This window comes from Pseudonaja textilis, chromosome 12 (assembly GCF_049901715.1).
Source record: "Pseudonaja textilis isolate UNSWEBS1 chromosome 12, rPseTex1.2, whole genome shotgun sequence".
Classification (NCBI taxonomy): domain Eukaryota; kingdom Metazoa; phylum Chordata; class Lepidosauria; order Squamata; family Elapidae; genus Pseudonaja; species Pseudonaja textilis.
The window spans coordinates 20,356,233-20,374,759 of record NC_142001.1 but is presented as its reverse complement, the minus strand read 5'-3'; the positions used below and the strand labels follow the sequence as shown (position 1 = coordinate 20,374,759).

Sequence of the window (18,527 nt, the reverse complement as noted above, 5' to 3'; positions counted from 1 at the left end):
CACCAGAGATGTTTCTATTAGGAATAATGGAGGGGAATGTAAACAAAGTTGATACTTATTTAATTATACACATAGTTACTGCAGCAAGAATAACATTCGCCCAAAACTGGGAGGCACGAGAGAGTCCAAGTGAAGGTGCCTTGATTGGGAAAATATTACATTGCATTGCGCCGAATTGGACACGACTAACACCTGAACTGAAGGAGCGAGACGAACTAGAATATTACAAGATATGGAACTAATTTTATAAATGGAGGGACATGAAAGGGTGTCCATAGATTTAAAATAAGTAGAGAAGTGATAAAAAGGAATATAAAGATAATTGGAAAAACGATACACCCAAATGTATACATGGATATAAATGTATTAACTTCTTTCCTTTATTTCTGATTGTTAAAAGATTAGACAGAAATGTGTGTCAAAGAAGAAACACCACATTCACTGCTTTTAATGTTTATATCTAATAAAAAAATTTTAAAGAGCGTGGAGTCCACAAAGGTACAGAATCTCCTGCCTGAGGAAGGTGTTGGACTAAAAAGACCTCCAAAGTGCCTTCCAACTCTGTTCTGTATTTACAGAAAACTGTTGTTCTGTAGATTGCTCAAGGCCAACTGCAGGTTGGAAGCGCGCACAGGTGAATCGAGCCAAAATTTATGGCACCTCAGGTGCATGAGTCCAAACAGAAGTAACCCAGGAGAACGTATTTTCATTGCTTGGTACAATCAAGGTAACAGCAGGGAACGATTCCTTTGCTGTCCACAAATGCTTTCCTCTACCTACCTCATTCTGGAAAATTGGCCACCCATCTTCAAGTGGCCATAGTTGAGAAACACCACACTAGAGACTGGTACCCTTAAAGACACAGTCCCCATCCACCCAATTTCCTTCTCAAGTGATTCATGGGTGCTCCATTCATACACGTCCTTCTCGACATCCAGGATCTAATTGCAATTAATTTCCCTCTCGCTCCCACACCTCTGCATTTCCAAAACCCTCCCTTGCAACAGGCCTAAAAAACACCTTTCCCCAGGCTGGCCTTGCTTATGCCCATCACGCAAGTGTTTGTGGAAGCCTCCAAAAGGAATTTCTCCTAAGAGCGGGATGCAGAAAAAGAGATATCACCATGGCGGTTGCAAAAAAGCAATTCTCTAAACACGGTGTGCCCGTGTGTTAAACAAAGCACATACACACACCCCCTCCCCGCTCCACAAACGTCCATTATGGGGGGGTTGGTCATTAATTAATTTGAACCAACTGCCAATATCGCTTGCAAGTCCCCAAGCAGAGAGATTAGGAGGCCTTCTAATAAGGATGATTAGGGGTGAGTTGGGACCTTCAATGGCCTTCTTAAATTCCACATTCCATGCCTAATTTGGGGGAAGGGGGGGCCCCACTCTGGTTTTCTCCCCCCACCCCACCCTCCCCTTCCCTCCAGCACCATTTCCTATCAGAAACTTACATCCTGTTCCTTCTCAGAGAAGCAGGGTAAATAATTAGGCTTAATCCTCATCAGGTCGGCTTGTTTCCTTTGAATCCCGTTGCCACATTCCTTCATGCAAACAACTGCCCTTTTTCCAGAGAGAAAATCACCTCTCATTATGGCCGTCTCCTTGGCTGGAAAAACAAGGTCATGACCTTCCTTTGCCTGTAGCCTTCTAACCTCTGGTCCCTGGCTGTGCCTCCCATTTGGGGGGATCGACCCCCCTCTCCTCTCCTCCCACCCCAACCCGTATGAACGGATCGTTACTGAAATGAGAAAGTTCAAATGTTTCAGACTGGACAACCACAAAGAAGCCAGCATCACAAATTAAGAACGCAACAAACCCATAAAGCCAAAGGTGTCCCTCCCTCCTTCCAAGTAGAAGTGCCCATTTTAATAACCCAGAAAGGTAACTGGCATCCTTATTTGTTCTGGAGAAAGCCCGGTGTATCCAGAAGACCCCCTTCTCAATAAGCTTTTTCTTCTTCTCATGCTTCTTCTTCAATCAAATCCGATACTGAACTCAATGAAACTTGGGTCTGTGATTGAGCTCAACTCATAGTTTTTGGGGGGTCCACCTTCCTCAACTATAAGATGTACTCAAAAATACCACCTTAGTGGCGCTGATTCTTCACCAACCAACCAGAAGGTCTCTTGGAATCATCCACCATCAAGGAGAACCTCCTAAGTGTAAAGGAATGCAAATGAAAGCAACCCCAGTTGACATCTGTCCCGCCTTAATTGCACCTTTAGTGTCATGATCTCATCAACCCACAGAATGGTCCCCAATCGTTCACTTGGAGCCACCATCATCCCCACCCTATTCCTCTGGCCTGCTAATCTAGGTTATGAGAAATCCATGGTTCCCATTTCTCACCTGGTTGCTGACATACATTTTCACATCTCTGTCTTGCTTCCTATCTGTTGATCAGTTTCTTTCCTGTTGCAAACACACAGATTTTCCTCCTATCTTTCTGCTGTTTGCATCATTTACTGGTTCTTTTGATGTTGTACCTATGTTGTGACACAACCGTCAACGTCTACTGGCTTAAGGATATATTCCCTGCTCTAAATACTGGGGGGGTTTGCTGCTTTGCTACCTTGCTCAATCTTTAGCTCAAAGTTCTAGCACGGTCTAAATATGACTCAAGAAGAGATAAAACTCATGTCCTGGGTTGGGATCTCATCTCTGGTGGTCTGGAGAAAGCATTCCCATGTGCATTTTTAAGCCTTCTGCCTCTGCCTTCTTTGAAGCAAGAGGAAAACCAGTTTTCAGCCCACACAGAGTGAAACAGCTTAGTCTGCGTTTACTGTTATGAAGTGCAGTCTTAATAAAAGCAGGGAGATGTCCACCGTTTTATTGCTTTGCTGTGTCTAATGATAGCCAGCCAACCTCCAGGTCAGGTTCTCCAGCAAAGGTCACAGGCCACAGGCAGTTAGGAGGAGAGTCTGTCTGAATTATCTCCTTGCTCAGACACCATCAACCGAGAGATGCAGACACAACCGTGAACCAGTCCCTGGTTTCCTGCTGAACTTCCCTTATGGCTAGGACGTTCTCAAACGTGGATTGAGGAAGTGCTTTTCTAGAACTTCTGGGGGTTCTTTGCCATCCTGGATCCAGGAATGACCAATAACGAAAGGTTCTTCTACACGACACCCAATGTTATCAAGTCAACCATCTCAGTTCCTTCAACAGAGTTATTTCTCAACCTTGGCAACTTTAAGATGTGTGGACTTCCCAGAGGCCTGGGAGTTGAAGCCCATACATCTAGAGTTGCCATGGTTGATACACACTCTCTCTTGAAGGACCATTTCCAATCTTCTGGTCACCTCACTGCCCTCTTTTGCACCGGTTTCATTCCAGGTTGTCTGAAATATTCAGGATGGATGGATGGATGGATATTGATGCATCTTTTTCCTGCTCATCTCTGTTTTGGATGTTTATGTCAACTGGATTAACACCAGTAAACATTTTATTAGAGCCTGGTTATGCTCTAGTTCCAACCTGATCTCGCCCCATCTCCAATGCCACTTCCATGCACGAGACAACTCACAAACACAAACAGTTGTTTCGTTTTTGTGGTTTTGGACCATGGGGTCACTTTGCAAGAACTTTCTTCCTCGAGGCTTCTGCTTCTTCAAGCATAACAAGAACAGAGAGTTGATCACACTCATACCTTCCAAGATAGTTCTCTTATGTATCTGACCATCCGCTGTTTTAAAATAGTTCTATTTTCCTTATAAAGCTTGCATCGTTTTTTCCATCCATACCATCTCTCAAGGAAAGACAAAATTAGCCTTAGCGTCCATCATACAGAAAGTAAAATTTCCTTGCAAGCAACATAAATCCAAGTTATCCATGAGAAATCTGTAGCAGCCAATGGATCTCTTCCCTTTCATTCACATATACGCAATTATAGATGCATTGCTACATATAGAATTAATTTCTGATGGCCTTCTTCCAACCATGAGAGCACATTTAATATATAGCCCAAATCCACGTGCTATTTTAGCATTCGAAAAACAAGGAACATCGGCCGAAGTCCTCCAGAACTAGCAAAAAATATCACCTAGAATTATTTTACATTTAGAAGCGTAACAATTCTCCTAAAATGTTTTATTTGCCTTCCTTCCTGTAAAAATGTTTTTACCTCTCTCTCTCTCTCTCTCCCACTCCCTCCCCCCCTCTCTCTTTCTTTCTTTTAGGGTCATTGCCTCTTGAGGGACCAGTCTAACTCAAGAGAATTTGGCCCTATGAATCTGTCGCTAAGTTTCTTGCTGAAATTCCATTTATTCACTGACCAAATCATGGATTTTTTCCGGCATTTGGAGGGTGGGGAGAGAGGGGGGATCAGAAGGGAAGGCAGTAAAAGGGAAGTTTCAATTACTTTGTGAAGCGAGGTAGAAAAATTAAGACCTAAGCAAACTTTATTAGCTATGACAAGGAAAAAAATGTTACGCTTCACTTTCCTCCCCTCTTTGAGAACAGAGAAAACTTCAAGCTTTCTCCCTGAAGGCCCAGAAAACAAGCAGTGCACTTCAATCAAGGGGCATTAGCCCATTTCTTTGACCATAAAATAAATAAAATAAAAATCAGCCAAATTAACATTTAAATTAGATTGCACCTGGAGATTCCTTAGCAATTGAGACTCAAGTCCTCCTTTTGTTTACGGCGAAAAGGAGGAAGAATTAAAACAAGAGAGAAAACAATAAACAGCCATTTGTCCAAGCACAGCCAGAAAAGCAAAGTATCTATAACTTAATTTTCCTAAGCCACATTGCCCACAGAACGGCCTGGTTCATAAGCATCTGTGTGTTTTTTAAATAATTCCAGCTTGAATGAATTACATGGATCCACCTGGGAGAGTTTGCAAGTCTGTTTAAATATCTGTGGCCTTCCCGGTCAGGTTCCAGCAAGCGAAGTCAATGGGGGAAGCCAGATCTGCTTAGCGACCATGGGGGTTCATTTAAGGACCACGGCGATTAGCTGAACGACCGTAGTAACAACAACAACAAAAAGAACAAAATCAGCCACAATTCTCTTTAACCACAACCTTGGTTAACATAAATTCTGGTCCAGCCACCTTAAAAGTTGAGATCTACTGGTTTAGGAGCTGGACAGCCAAGCAGGCCGGGAAATTCTGGGAGTTGAAGCCCACCTGCCTTTAAAGTTGCCAAGGTTGAAGGACCTCGATTTCTTGGACCACCTCAGTCAGGAGTTGAAGTCCACAAGTCTTAAAGTTGTCAAGTTTGGAGACCTCCGAACTACATCATGTAACCTCTGTCAGAAGATCTCTAAAACTCCCCTACAACTATGGTGTCTGGTCCTAACTCAGCGGCAAAGTTAACCAAGCAGGGGACGGGAAGAGGGGGGAAGACCAGACGGAGTGGGCTGAGGGCCAGATGGAATTTCATGCGTGGCTCCAGATTTTGTAAATATGTCCAGTCAAGACATCCAAGGGCCTTCAGGAGGCCCACGCTGGGATCTCGGCAGCTGGTTGGAAACTTCAATATCAGACCAGCATTAACAGGCTCTCATCTCAGGTGGGCACCAAAAATTTGGTTGACTACCTTAGTTGTGTTGACCCTCTACCACAGGGGTCTTCCAACTCGACAGGTTTAAGACTTGTGGACTTCAACTCCCAGAATTCCTCCTCCACTCCTGTTAGCTCAGGAATTCTGGGAGTTGAAGTCCACAAGTCTTAAACTTGCCAAGTTTGAAGACCCTTGCTCTACCAGGTCAATCCCTGACCTACTTAGCTGCATTCACACAACTTGGTACTTTGGGTTGGTTTTAAACCCCAATGACTCCCTGGACGAACCCAACTGGTTGGGTCCTTTATGGCTGAATACACTGTGCAAACCTTCCAAATCAATTCTTCGAGTAATTCATCAAATTCTAAAAAAAAAAAAAATCATCTTTGGAAGATGCTTATTTTTATATTGCATACATAATTCTTCATTGTGACCTACGCAACAATCCTGTGGATTGGGTTCAATTGAGCAGTCCAGGAGATTTGAACAGGGGTCTTTGTGGATCCCAAACTCAAGGTTCTTAATTTTTAATCTCATTTACTTTCATCTCTTAATGATCATCCTACGTTCTTCACCCTGCCCTTTCTCCTCCACACACAGTCATTTGTTATCAGGCAGTTAAAACAAACCTGAATTAACGAGTCAGTTGATTGAATTGGTTCTTTGACTGTGGCTTCTGTAGCCTGACATTTCTGTAGCCACTTGCTGTAAGAATATTTGAAGGAGATTTCAGCCCAGTTCATTAGCAGGCCCACAACACTTGAGAACCCTTTTAATTAACCTCTTGATCAAAGGCTGGCAGCCCAGCTGCTTAATGTGCAGATAAACCAGCACGGATGAACTGATAGTTGAAGCTGCCAAGAGCTGCCTTCAACCAGACAATCTTTTACAGATTTCCTAAATCAGAGGTCTCCAAACTTGGCCACTTTAAGACTTGTGGACTTCAAATCCCAACAAAGCTGGCTGAGGAATTCTGGGAGTTGAAGTCCACAAGTCTTAAAGTGGCCAAGTTTGGGGACCCCTGTCCTAAATAGTCAATGTCCCAAAACATAAGATAGATAGAATAAAATCCTTCACACGTCTTCTTAAAAGCAAGTCCAACAAGCAAAAAGAGCTTAGAGTAATGGAAAAAAACCAAACAACCATGGAGTTGAGGTCATAAAAACTGGGTGAACCCATGAAAACAGAAACTACCTTTTGTTTAGACAGGGATTTGCACATTTAGTGTCCAGGTATGTACAAGAATGCCATAGGGAAGATCCTCAGGAGGTAGTTTCTACTGCCACAGAAACAAGTAGGTTACAAGCTGTAGCTACCTAGACTTCACTTAGATGTAAGTCAAATCTACACAATATTAGAATGATCTAACAATGGAAGCTGGGGGTTCTTCTGGAAGTTTTTTAAGAAAAGCCACATCTCAAGGATGCTCAAATTGGTTGTTGTGCATCTTGAAGAAGATTGGGCTAGATGTTCCTTGTTGGTGGCCCCTTCCAACTCCATAATTCTGAAAATCTTCAGCCACTTCTTCAGTAGAGAAGTGCAAGACCACCACAGTCCACCAGGAAAACATCTCTCCTTCCCCTACAAAGCTTCGCATTCCAAAGACTTAGATGTTGCATTTACCAGCACAACGTGGCCCTCAGGTCTTCATCACATGGTCTTGGGTTTGTGTCTCTTAACAAGCATCAAAACTGACCAATTCACTGACTTGATGGGATGAAGGCAACCTCACTTTCCTTTCTGGCATCTTCTCACTCAAAACGTGTTTTTTTCCCAACCCCATGTGGAAAATTACAACCCATCTTCTGGTCTCGGTGTTCTCCACCGTTAGACTAGGACAGGGGTCTCCTACCTTGGTTACTTGAAGACGTGTGGAGCTTTGCTGGCTGAGGAACTCTGGGAGTTGAAGTCCACAAAGTCTTTTAAGTAGCCAAGGCTGGAGATCCCTGGACTAGTGAGTATCAACCATTCAACGGGATTGGTTGGGCCTTGCGAAGGAGTTTTCCCAGTGGAGTCCCAAGGAAAACAAAAAGAAGGTAAATGTCATTTTCTGCTAGCAATAACTATTTGCTTTGGCTTGTGTTCCTGCCCAGCGAAATACCAAAATAAGTTCTGAAAGGGGATTGAGAATGCCAAGGCATCTGTTTTAATCAAACAAGCCTTGCTCTGCAGCAGAAAAAGGAGTTTGACAAATGTCTTTTGTTGTTCACCATTGCTACAGCTCTGTGTAAATATTTCGGCAGGCCCCAACTCATTAACTCTATCAGAAAAGCAAAGATCAAAGTTTAGCCCCGGGCAAGTAACAGGTGTCTAAAAATCTGGCTGTGCACACTTTCAACATCATACGCCCAGGAAAATATATATATATATATATTTAATTGCCCTGAGGCCAACGATCTCGCCTGCAATGCAAGTCTGTGGATCGAACAAGACACGAAGAGAATCCTCAGCAAATCCCAGAGTTACAAAAAAGTCCTTGACTTATGACAGTTTGTTTAATGACCAAAGGTACAGTGGGACTGAGTTTCATGACTTGTCCTCGCACTTATGACCATGGATCACCTCGGCCATGTGATCAAAACTCGAGTGCTTGGAAACTGACATGCCTTTATGACAGTTGTAGTATCCAAGGGCCACACAATCATCATGAGGGACTTTCCCAGCCGGCCACTACCATGCAAAGCCAAATGGGAGAATATAGATTCGCTTAAGAACTGCAATGATTCACTTTACGACCATAGCAAAGATACCATGCCAATCAGGTGGGACTCACTTAACAAGCTGCCTCGCTTGAATAACGTATTGAAACATTGAATAATAAAATAATGGAACTCTGTAGCTTACTACAAAGATGTGTATTAACACTAGGACTACATAAGCCTGAGGAAGATAATAAATATGATTAATATGACTATTTTTATTTGTGCCAAAACGTATATGCAGATAGGGATGAAAATCCAAGAAAGGAATATGGGATGCAAGTTAAAGCTTTAAAGTGATCAAGAGATGACGGATAGAACGGATTTGTTTTTATATATAACGGTGGCATGATTAAAACTCGGAATAGGGGTAGAAATAAGAGAGAAGGGGAGTATTAGTATACACATTTTTAGACAATAAGACAAGAGTAGCAATAAGAGGGGAAGATTAGAAATTGAATGATGGTTATTATTATGTATGTTTAAATAATATTGTGATTGGCATTGGAATAAGGTATTGAAACATTGAATAATTAAATAATGAAAGTCTATAACACAAATATGTGTATCAACACTAGAACTACATAAGCTTGAGGAATGTAACAAATACGATTAATAGCACTATTTTTATTTGTACTAAAATGTATGATACCCAGGTGCCACGCTGTTCACGCACTGATATGCATATATTGCAAAATAAAATTTAAAAACTTGAAACCAAAAAACCCCCCAAACCGCCTTGCTTAGCAACGGAAATTCTGGTCCTCATCGTGTCGTAAGTTAAGAACTACCTGCGCTCTTGAAGTCGCATAGTGTTATCGATTCTCCCATGAAGAGAAGCCATATCTGGCTTCTGCTACTCCAAGCCCAGCGGGAAGTGGAGTAAGGAAGCAAAAATTCTCCTGGAATTTCTCTTTGCCGGATCTAAAAGAAGCCCAGGAAAGTTCCTTCGCTCGGCCATTCCTGGAAATGCCGCAAGACCAACAGCTCAGCGCTTCCATGAAGAGAACTGGCGCTCTCGGGAATGCCCAGATTAAAACCAGGAGAATTTCATCACATTCGATGCCGCGAACCACAATGAGTGGCACTCCCTGGGCCCTTTTCACAGCGGATGAAGTAAAATGCAACATAACCACCGAAACGGCCCGGTTCCGCCCAAAACAATTGCCCACCCCTGAGCAAAACGCAGTGGGTTCTATCTGATATCCGAGGAGGAGATGGATTTAAATGCTCCTCTGGAGAAATACTAAAAATTATCTTGGTCTGTTGGGGAAAAAAGATTCAGCAGCGTGTGCAATTTTCTCCCCAGCGCAGGAATTTTATTACTTTTTGCAACATGCCAGGATGCCAAGCCCAGAACACCCAGGCTTGGAAACCTGCTTTTCAAAGAGCTAACGCTTAGCTAGGTTGGCTTCACCAGCGAGAACGAGAGGCCTAACGCTGGGCGCCACCAGCCTCAGGTGGAAACCTTGGCACCCGTGCCAAACCCACCCCGTTCCCAAAACCCGAGACAGTCTCTCTGTCGTCGTCCTGCACCGTAATTAACCACATTTTTTTTTCTCATCGTGCCACTAACGAGCACCCAAAGGAAGCATCGTACCATGATATTAAAACATGCACACACTGGAGAGAACAAAAGACCCTTGTGGGTGTGTGGGATTTGTTTCCCGGCAGATACCTACATTTTTTTGTGTGTTCCTGTATTTGGGCAGCAAGAGGGAATTTGGCGGGCAGGTGAGGAAAAAAAAAAATAGCTTGGCTCTGAATTTTAAAATCCCTCCGCTTTTCTCTTCTGTCGTAGCCCTCATGGTTTTTAAAGCTGCAAACGAACCGCTTAAGAGAAGAACCCCAACGCATCAACTTCAGGGTTTTGTGCAAATGAATTTTTTTTCCCCCAAATTTGCAAGGCAGTTTTAATCCCTTTTCACAATGCAGGGGCTTTTCGCTCTCCAGAAGGACGAGATCTTCGAGGCGAAGGGACAAGAAAGGAGGGACGAGGGCATTCCACGACTTACAACCACAATCGGGATCGGAATGTCGGTCCTAAATCGAATCGCCGTGTGACCATACCTGATTTTGCGACCAATTTTTCCACAGGTTGTGAACCAAGTCATTGTTCTGACCCAACCGGGTTCCCAAAGAGCAAACACAAACAACGGCAGCAGCCCGCATTTTTTAAGGTTTAAAAACCAATTCTGTTCCTTTACAGATCAAAGGCTGCTTTCCACTAATTAGCTCCGACAAGAAAGAGCCTTGCCAAGTTGTTTGTCAATGACGCCAAAAACACAGAGATAAGAACTAATTTAACAAGATTCTCCAAACACGAACTAAAATGTCCACCAGTTGAGCTTTAGAGCTTCTTTGCTTTCTGCAGAGGACGCTTTTTCAAACCTGGAGTTTATCCTCTTGAGGGAGGGGCCATTACCTTGCAGCCTTACTCCCGAGTCGCCTGTGCTGTTGTAATTGTTCTTTCCTCCGAGCAATCCTTCGTGCACGTGCACTTGGCACAGGCTCCTCGGGAACCTCCTCATCGCTGCTGCCAGCCCGCACAATCTCTGAAGGCAGCCATCCACTCCCTGATGGTCCCGGCCCCTCAATTGAGTCCTCGCTCTCCTCAGCCAACTGCACCTGCTGGCTCACCACAACAGTCATATGGTTGCGAAACAAGTCACAGAGTCGTGAAGTTTCTGGGCCTTCTTTGGGCTGGAACCAGCCATTTTTAAAACGGGTGGACTTCAACTCCCAGAATCCCCCAGCCAGCATGGAACTGTGGGAGTTGAAGTCCACCTAAAGTTGCCGAAGTTAAAAAAAACACTCTGCTCTAGAGTAGGGCTCCCCAACTCTGCCCCCTTTAAAGACTTGGGCCCTTCCACGGCCAGAATTCTTCAGCCCGCATGGGACTTCTGGGAGTTGGAAGCCCACAAGTCTTAAAGGGGCCAGATTTGGAAAGTCGAAGCAGTGCCCTTCTGGCGGGATTAGAACCCGGGTTTTTTTTCTCCCCGCCTTCAAAAATTTCCCTCCGAAGTCACCCTTGGCTTTCCAAGCAGACTTTCTTATCCGACTGCCAAGAAGAAAGAAAAAAAAGCACCACTCTCCAGATAAGGTTAAAGTCAAGTCCCACCTGGTGATCTGCACCTGGCATGGGAGGGAGGGCCAAACAGGAGGCCTGCCTTGCAATCAAGAGGCGGCAAAGAAGAAAATACCCAAAGAAAAAAGAGGAAAAAAACCGCTCGGCTATCCACTTCCCACTCCCTCCCTCCCCGTGACTCTCTCCCTGACCTCACTGCTTCAACAAGACCGGCAAAGTTGCACTAGGGAGGAAACACCTGATAATTGAGGCCCTCCGAAACAATAGCGATCATAATTTGACTATAAATGACAAGGAATGCAGTCATGTTTATTCTGGCCCGGCCAAGGGGCTGCCAAGGCCATGGATCCTCCCACGCGGGCGGGCGCACCAAACTCCATCAGTAAAGGCCAATGCGCCCCCCCCCTCTCCTCTTCACTGGGCTCCAGCTGATCCAAACCAACCCTGGGGAGATCCAGACACAACTTTCCCAGAAGACGTGGCCAACCAGGCCTAGCCAAGGATTCAGGATCAGTCTCAAATCCAGGAAGGACTGGCTGTGGTCCTCCTGGGGTTCTCCACCATTTTGTACCAGAATTGGTTACCCAACCCAGTTCCTGATGCAACCAGGAGCTCTTTCCCATCCGTGCTACATCGAAATCACACTTATCTCCTTCCTTCCTAGTAAAAGAGGAAGCCTGGTGCTCGGGGTTGAATTCCGGAGTCCTCGGTACTCTCTGAGCTTGGTTGATTGCTTGTAGACCAAACTAGGTGAACGTCTTCAGTGTCAGAGAGTGTTGGGTTGTCTCTTGAAGGTAATTAGAAGACATCCTCTACAGCAGGGGTCTCCAACCTTGGCAACTTTAAGACTTGTAGACTTCAATTCCTGCTCTACCACAGTCAACACCCAGAGAAGCAGGGATTAGCACCAGACAAACAATCAAGCAGAACTCAATTCTGGGAGCTGAAGTCCACAGGTCTTCAAGTTGGCAAGTTTGGAGAGCTTTAGGAGAAAGGATGATGCGCCCAAAATCTGGGCAAGCTTTAAATTTCCAGGTGGCTTCTCCTCCAGGAAGGTTATCCCCAGCTGGTAGCCAAGCGTGACCCGGTGATCAGCAAAATTGCGAACCCCGATTCAGAAGGACCAGGAATCAAAAGCATTCAGAGCATTCAAGCCTCGATTGGCCAGCCACAACATTCTCCTGCATTGGTTTCATTTCCTTCCAGGAAATATTCTGAAATCTTTTGACTGGCTGGACGCCATCCACACCTGCCAAACAACCCTGAAACGCCGCTGAGGACAGGTAAACAAAGTTGGCACATGCTACCGCTGTAGGCCAAAGGAGCCAAGATTTATCCAACCCCGGAGGACCAGAGAAGAAGCCAACGATCAAAAGCCAGGAAGGACTATCCATCAGCTGTATGGATGGCCATACAAGTGAACTGACAGGAATCTTCTCTCCCTGAAAACTTCAAAATAATGATGGATGGATGGATGGATGGATGGATGGATGGATGGATGGATGGATGGGAAGGAAGGAAGGAAGGAAGGAAGGAAGGAAGGAAGGAAGGAAGGAAGGAAGGAAGGAAGGAAGGAAGGAAAAAAATCAAGGAGTTGAAAGGAGCAGCCACCAAACTCTGGCTAAGACATGGAAATGCTTGCAGAACCCATGAAAAGAAGCTAAAGGTGGGGTGAACTTCTTGCAAATTCTCCTGCCCCAACACCTGATATCATCATAGCAGCCAATTTGTAAGCCAGGGTTCCAGGTTCTGAGGGGGAGGAACTGGCTGGGTACACTCCCTTGTTCAAGGTTTGTAAACTAAACACAACCTGGCTTGGATGTTAAGTAAACCAACATGTCGCCTCAATCAACGCAGATTCAACAGTCCATATGTGAAGGCCACGGGGTTTTAAGCTGCCCGTCTCTTCCAAGCAGTTCCTGAACCTCATGCAACTTCCAGAGACATGGGTTCCAGAGACGCTGTCTGGGGGATTCTGGGAGTTGTAGTCCACACCTCTTAAATAAAAGTTCGCTCAGGTTCAGAAACTGCCTTCAAACCCCAGGATTGCTAAGTTTACCCAGGCCCAATCATTCACCGTGCCGGCACAAAGTCTCAAAAGCCGCATTATAACCCATCTGGGCCCAGCATTACTGACTCCGGAATTGTACCTGTTTGCAGACGGAATGCAAAGGCTTCTGAGCCCAGCAGCTCCTCTGGATTTTGTGTCTGTGAAAGAAGAGAGGGATAATCCCTACCTGGAAAAGTATTGAATTTTCTGCACTCTCTCTCTCTCTCTCTCCCCCTCAAAAGCGCTGAACCCTCTTTTCCTTGGGTGGGTGGAGGGGGGGGGAAGGGAGGAAGGCCTGTCCCGGCTGCCCCCGCCGAATGAATGGCTGGGACCCTTCACATTTTTGAGTCACTCAGTCATGCATTTTTGTTATTGTTGAAAGTGGTGTGAAATGGCACTGGCTGCGGTGGCAGGTCCTTGGTGGTCTCTTTAAAAAAAACCTTTTGTTCCCTGGGAGAATGCAGGCCGGTTAGCCATTCAAGGCAGCAAAGAAAGCAGGCAGGCCAAGGCTTGGCCCGGGGGAGGGGGTGAGACAAACAACCCCAGCAGGGCGGGGGAGAGGAGAGGAGAGGAGAGGAGAGGGGTTTTCTGGGAAGAGCGACTCTCCCACCGTTTTAAAAATAGGAGGGAGGGCGGTTTTTGCATGCCAGGAAAACTCCACATCACACACACACACACACACACAAAGGAGAAAGCGCAAAAGTGGCCCTCTCGATTATAAGCCTGGATAAGATTTAGCCCACCACTCAAATTATGGCAAATTATGGCAAAGCCAGGCTCTGGTTGGTCCCCTCCCCTGCCAGCAGAGGTTTGGCTGATCCCAGCCATGGCTGGACTACCAGACCCAGAATACCCAGACCAGAATACCTGGTTGTGCCTTGCAGCCATATTCGACTACAAAACCCAGAATACCTGGTTGTACCTTGCAGCCACACTGGACTACAAGACCCAGAATACCTGGTTGTGCCTTGCAGCCACACTGGACTAAGAGACCCAGAATACCTGGTTGTGCCTTGCAGCCATATTGGACTACAAAACCCAGAATACCTGGCTGTGCCGTGCAGCCATATTGGACTACAAGACCCAGAATACCCAGACCAGATGCCAGTGGGGACACCCCAACAAAATCTAAGCAAGCTGGAGATGACACATCCCTCTGCTCCTCGTTCTAAGAATCCCCCTATTCTGGGAGAATGAGGACACAGCTACACACAACCACAGATACACAACTACGAGATAGATGGGAGTGGTGGAACTGGAAGGACCAGTCAAAGCTGCACAAGGCTCACCCTAAAACCCGAGACACCCCTCCCTGCCCAGGAGATAAAATGCTCCCAGGAATCAGTTAGGATTTGAAAGTTCACAGCCATTTGCAAAAAACCAGGTTCCTCCTTTGGAAGAAGCCGCGTGCAAGAAGCCAAGGATGCTCCAGAAAGAAAAACAAACACACACCAGGCACCAACCTAAAATGGCAAAAAAATTTTAAAAAGTCTAGGAAAAAAAGTCCAGGGGCTCTGATGGACCCCCCCCTCACTCACCTTTGCCTCCAAAGCGGCAGAAATCTATAGCCGGCGATAAAATGCTATGGCAGCATAAAAAGTTATTAGGCAGCTAAAAAAAGGGAAAATAAAACCTTCTTTGCGCAGGACAAGTGGAATAATAACTCCAGCCATCTTCGAGACTCGCGGGGAAGGGAAGTCCAGGCTGGGAGGGGAGAAACTGACCCAGAAATTGGCCTATTTTGCAGGCCGGTGGGTCTGCAGTGCCCCCCCCCCTTCTATGTTCATCGAAGGCCATCAAGGATGCAGCCAGGGAGGCCCCTCCAGCCCTACATATGGCCAGGAAGCTGCACCCCGTCTTCTGAGGCTTCAAGGCCAAACGTCCTGAATAGACCCAGATAACTGGGTTCTGCTAAGCCGTGGTTTCCTTTAAACCAGAGGTCTCCACCGTGGCCACCTTAAGACTTGTGGACTTCAACTCCCAGAATCCCTCAGCCAGCCTGGCCCATTTGGGGACTTCAACTCCCTGCAAAGCTGGCTGAGGAATTCTGGGAGTTGAAGTCCACACGTCTTAAAAGTAGCCGAGGTTGGAGACCCCTGCTTTAAACCCCACCCGTGACGGAACCCACCTTCCTACAATGCGCTAAGCGAGAAAGCTCCTATTTTCAGGGGCCACGTTACGCCCGATAGAAAATCCAGGCAGGTAGCGTAGTCCCAAGCCAGGAGAGGGTGTTGGGATGACTTCGGGGGCAAAGGGGGGGTGGGGCTCATTGCAGGGAACGTCGTGATGGGCACGTCTCACTTAGTGCCCAGAGTCCTGGAGGGAGGGAGTGGGGGGGTTGTGACACAGCCCAGAAGACGTCCAAGAGTTTCATCCGGGCTTCCAATCTCTCCCCTACCCCCCCCTTCTAAAATGGGGAGTGGGATCCCTGCCAAGAGGGAGGGTCCATTTTGAAAGGCTGTCGCTGGCACTTCCCTAGCTGGCATCGATTGGCCCAAAATGTTTGGCTGCCCCTCCCCGAGGTCGGACGGACGGCTTCTCGAAGGACAAACAATCTCATTTGGCGAAAGGGAAAAAAAACTTCTCCGGCCAAATTTGGGAGCAAACACAGCCTTCAATGGGCACCATTCTCTTCGCCTGGGGCACGCTGGCACCTTGCCAAGCTCGCCCCACCCTGGGCCTCAAAGCCTCCATTGATCCTAACGTGCCAGGTAAGCATGCCAACCAGTGTGCGAGCTCCACAGGTGCCGCCTTTCAAGGCGGCCCACCAAAACGGAGAGGAGGTGGGGAATCGGTGTTGTGGGAGGGGGTTGCATACCAGGGGTGCCCAACTTGGGGGAAACTTCCAAGACTCGTGGACTTCAACTCCCAGAATCCCCACTCTGGCTGAAGAAATCCAGCTGTTTTGAAGTGGCCAAGTCTTCAAAGAGGCCAAATTTGGAGACCCCACCCTATCCCTGGCGCTCTAGGGCGGGGGGGGGGGATTTCCAACCTTGGCCACTTTAAGACTTGTGGACTTCAACTCCCAGAATCCCTCAGCCAACCTTGGCCACTTTAAGACTCGTGGATTTCAACTCCCAGAATCCCTCAGCCAGCAAAGCTGGCTCAGGAATTCTGGGAGTTGAAGTCCACGAGTCTTAAAGTGGCCAAGGTTGGAGACCCCTGCGTTTAGGACAGAGCGCTTTTAACCTTGGCCACTTTGAAGACAGGTGGGCTTCAACTCCCACAATTAATCCCATGCTGGCTGGGGATTCTGGGAGTTTGAAGCCCACCCTGTCTTCAAAGTGGCCAAAGTTAAAAGCGCTCTGCCCTAGAAGGAGGAAGGGGGTGTCTCCAAATGTGGTCCCTTTTGCCAAGGTTAAAGCACTACCACAAGTTTGCGTTGAGAGACCCCTGGACTAAACTTTCATCACACACACACACACATACACACAAACCTTGCCAAAACCCAGGTCTGCTGGAAGCCAAGGCTGTGGGGCTGCCAGCTGTGTCCTGGCCCAGGTGGGCAGCAGAGAAGCCCCCAGGGCAGCCATGCAACCCCCCACCCCGTCTTCCTTGCAATCCTTGCAAAAGCCCGGGCGCCCCTGGGCATCTCGGCCAGAGCCCCCTCCCCCCTCAAAGCCACTGCCAACCTGGAGAGCCTCCCCCCCCCCCTTTCCTTCCCTTCTCCCGGGGGCTGCGGGGGGCGCAACACTGCTTCCCACGCGCTTCGCCTTTCCTCAATTCAAAGAAGAAGAAGGGAGGGAGGAAGGGGGAAAAAGAAAGAAAGAAAACCACCCGAGAGAGATTCATCCCGGGTCCTTGGCGCCCCTCCCCACCAATCCCGAGCAAAGAGCCGGCCAGAAACTCCACCCCGGGGGCGAGGCGAGGAAGGGAGGGGGCGAACAGGGACGGGGGTGGGGGGCAGCCACATGGCGCGGGGGGCGGCGGGGAGGCGTCCATGGTTGCAAATTCCGTCAGCAAATTCCTGCGTGGTTCGCTTGGCTGCATCCAGCCGCTGCAAAGGAGACGGGGGGAGAGGAGGGGGCGGCGGGGGCTCTTTTCTGGCCAGATCGGTGCGCCGACAAGTCCCCCCCACCTTCCCGGCCACTGTTTCCCCCCCCCATTTTCCCCCAAAAGGGGGGGTCCCGAAGAGAGAAGGAAGAAAGGAAGGGACCCTCCCGCGCCTGCCCAGCCGGGCATTGCCCCGAAAGCCCCCTCCCGTTTTTTCCAAAGTCACGGGGGGCTCTTCCATTCCCCGCCGCCCCCCACGACCGTCCGTGCAACAGGCAGCCAAAGCCTCGGACAGACGCGCTTCCTCCCGGCACGTGGGAAATGGGCCCGGGATGCCTGTCTTGGGGGGAGGGAGAGGGGTGCCCTCCAGCCCCAGGACCCCCGGACCGGCTCTTGCAGGGTGGGGTCCTCCCCCTCGGCCCCTCCGACGGCCTGCAAGCCGCCCCTCGCGGGAGGTAAGGGAGGGGGCAGGGGAAGCCCCCGAGGGAGCAAAGCGGGTGGGGGGGGGGGCAAGCTGTCCTCGAGGGGTCCCCGACCCGTCCCCGGCCCCTTCTCTCCCCCCGCGGCGGCGACCCACCGTTGATCTCGTGGCTGGGCGCCTCGCTGTGGCTGAAGCCGCGGGCCACGTAGAGCCGCTTCACTTCGGAGCAACTTCGCGAGCGCGACGCCGCCGCCGCCTCCTCGGCCGCCCCGGCCGGCAGCGGGAGCAGCAGCGGGAGGAGCAGCAGGAGGAGCAGCCGGGCCGTCCGGCGGGCGGGCAGGGCGGCGTTGTCCGGCATGCCGGCGAAGGCGCGGCGAGGCCGGCTGGGCAGGGCGAGGCTTCCCCCCGCCGCGGCCGCCCCGGCGAGGCTGGTTTCCCGGCGCGGCGCTGAGCTGCGCGACGAGGCTGGCGCGAAGTTGGGCGGCGAGGCTGGAGCGGCGCCCGGGGTGGCGAGCGAGCGAGCGAGCGGAGGCAGCGGCGGAGGGCCGGGCGAGGGCGGGACGCGGCGGGGGCGAGCCGCCTCCTTCCCCGCCTCCCGGCGCGCCAACCAGCCAGCGGGGAAGGGCCGCCTCTCCGGAGCGGGGGAGGGTCCAAGGACGGGCACGCTTCGCCCGGGACCCTCCCCGCCTTGTCTCCGGGGGAGCGCTTCCTCGCTGCAGGAGCCCGCACAGCCCGACCCCCCAGCCCCAAGCGGGGAACGC

General features: G+C 48.8%; 1 protein-coding gene across 1 annotated transcript in view; it reads right to left on the bottom strand.

Annotated features, from left to right (window-relative positions):
- GPC4 (glypican 4) overlaps nt 1–18,318 on the bottom strand; it is a 41,382-nt gene extending 23,064 nt beyond the window's left edge. The window contains exon 1 of the mRNA XM_026716600.2: nt 17,923–18,318. Coding sequence (XP_026572385.2) covers nt 17,923–18,124 — 202 coding nt within the window. The 5' untranslated portion in view covers nt 18,125–18,318. The remainder of the gene's footprint in view (nt 1–17,922) is intronic.
- Between the last annotated feature and the right edge of the window lie 209 nt (nt 18,319–18,527).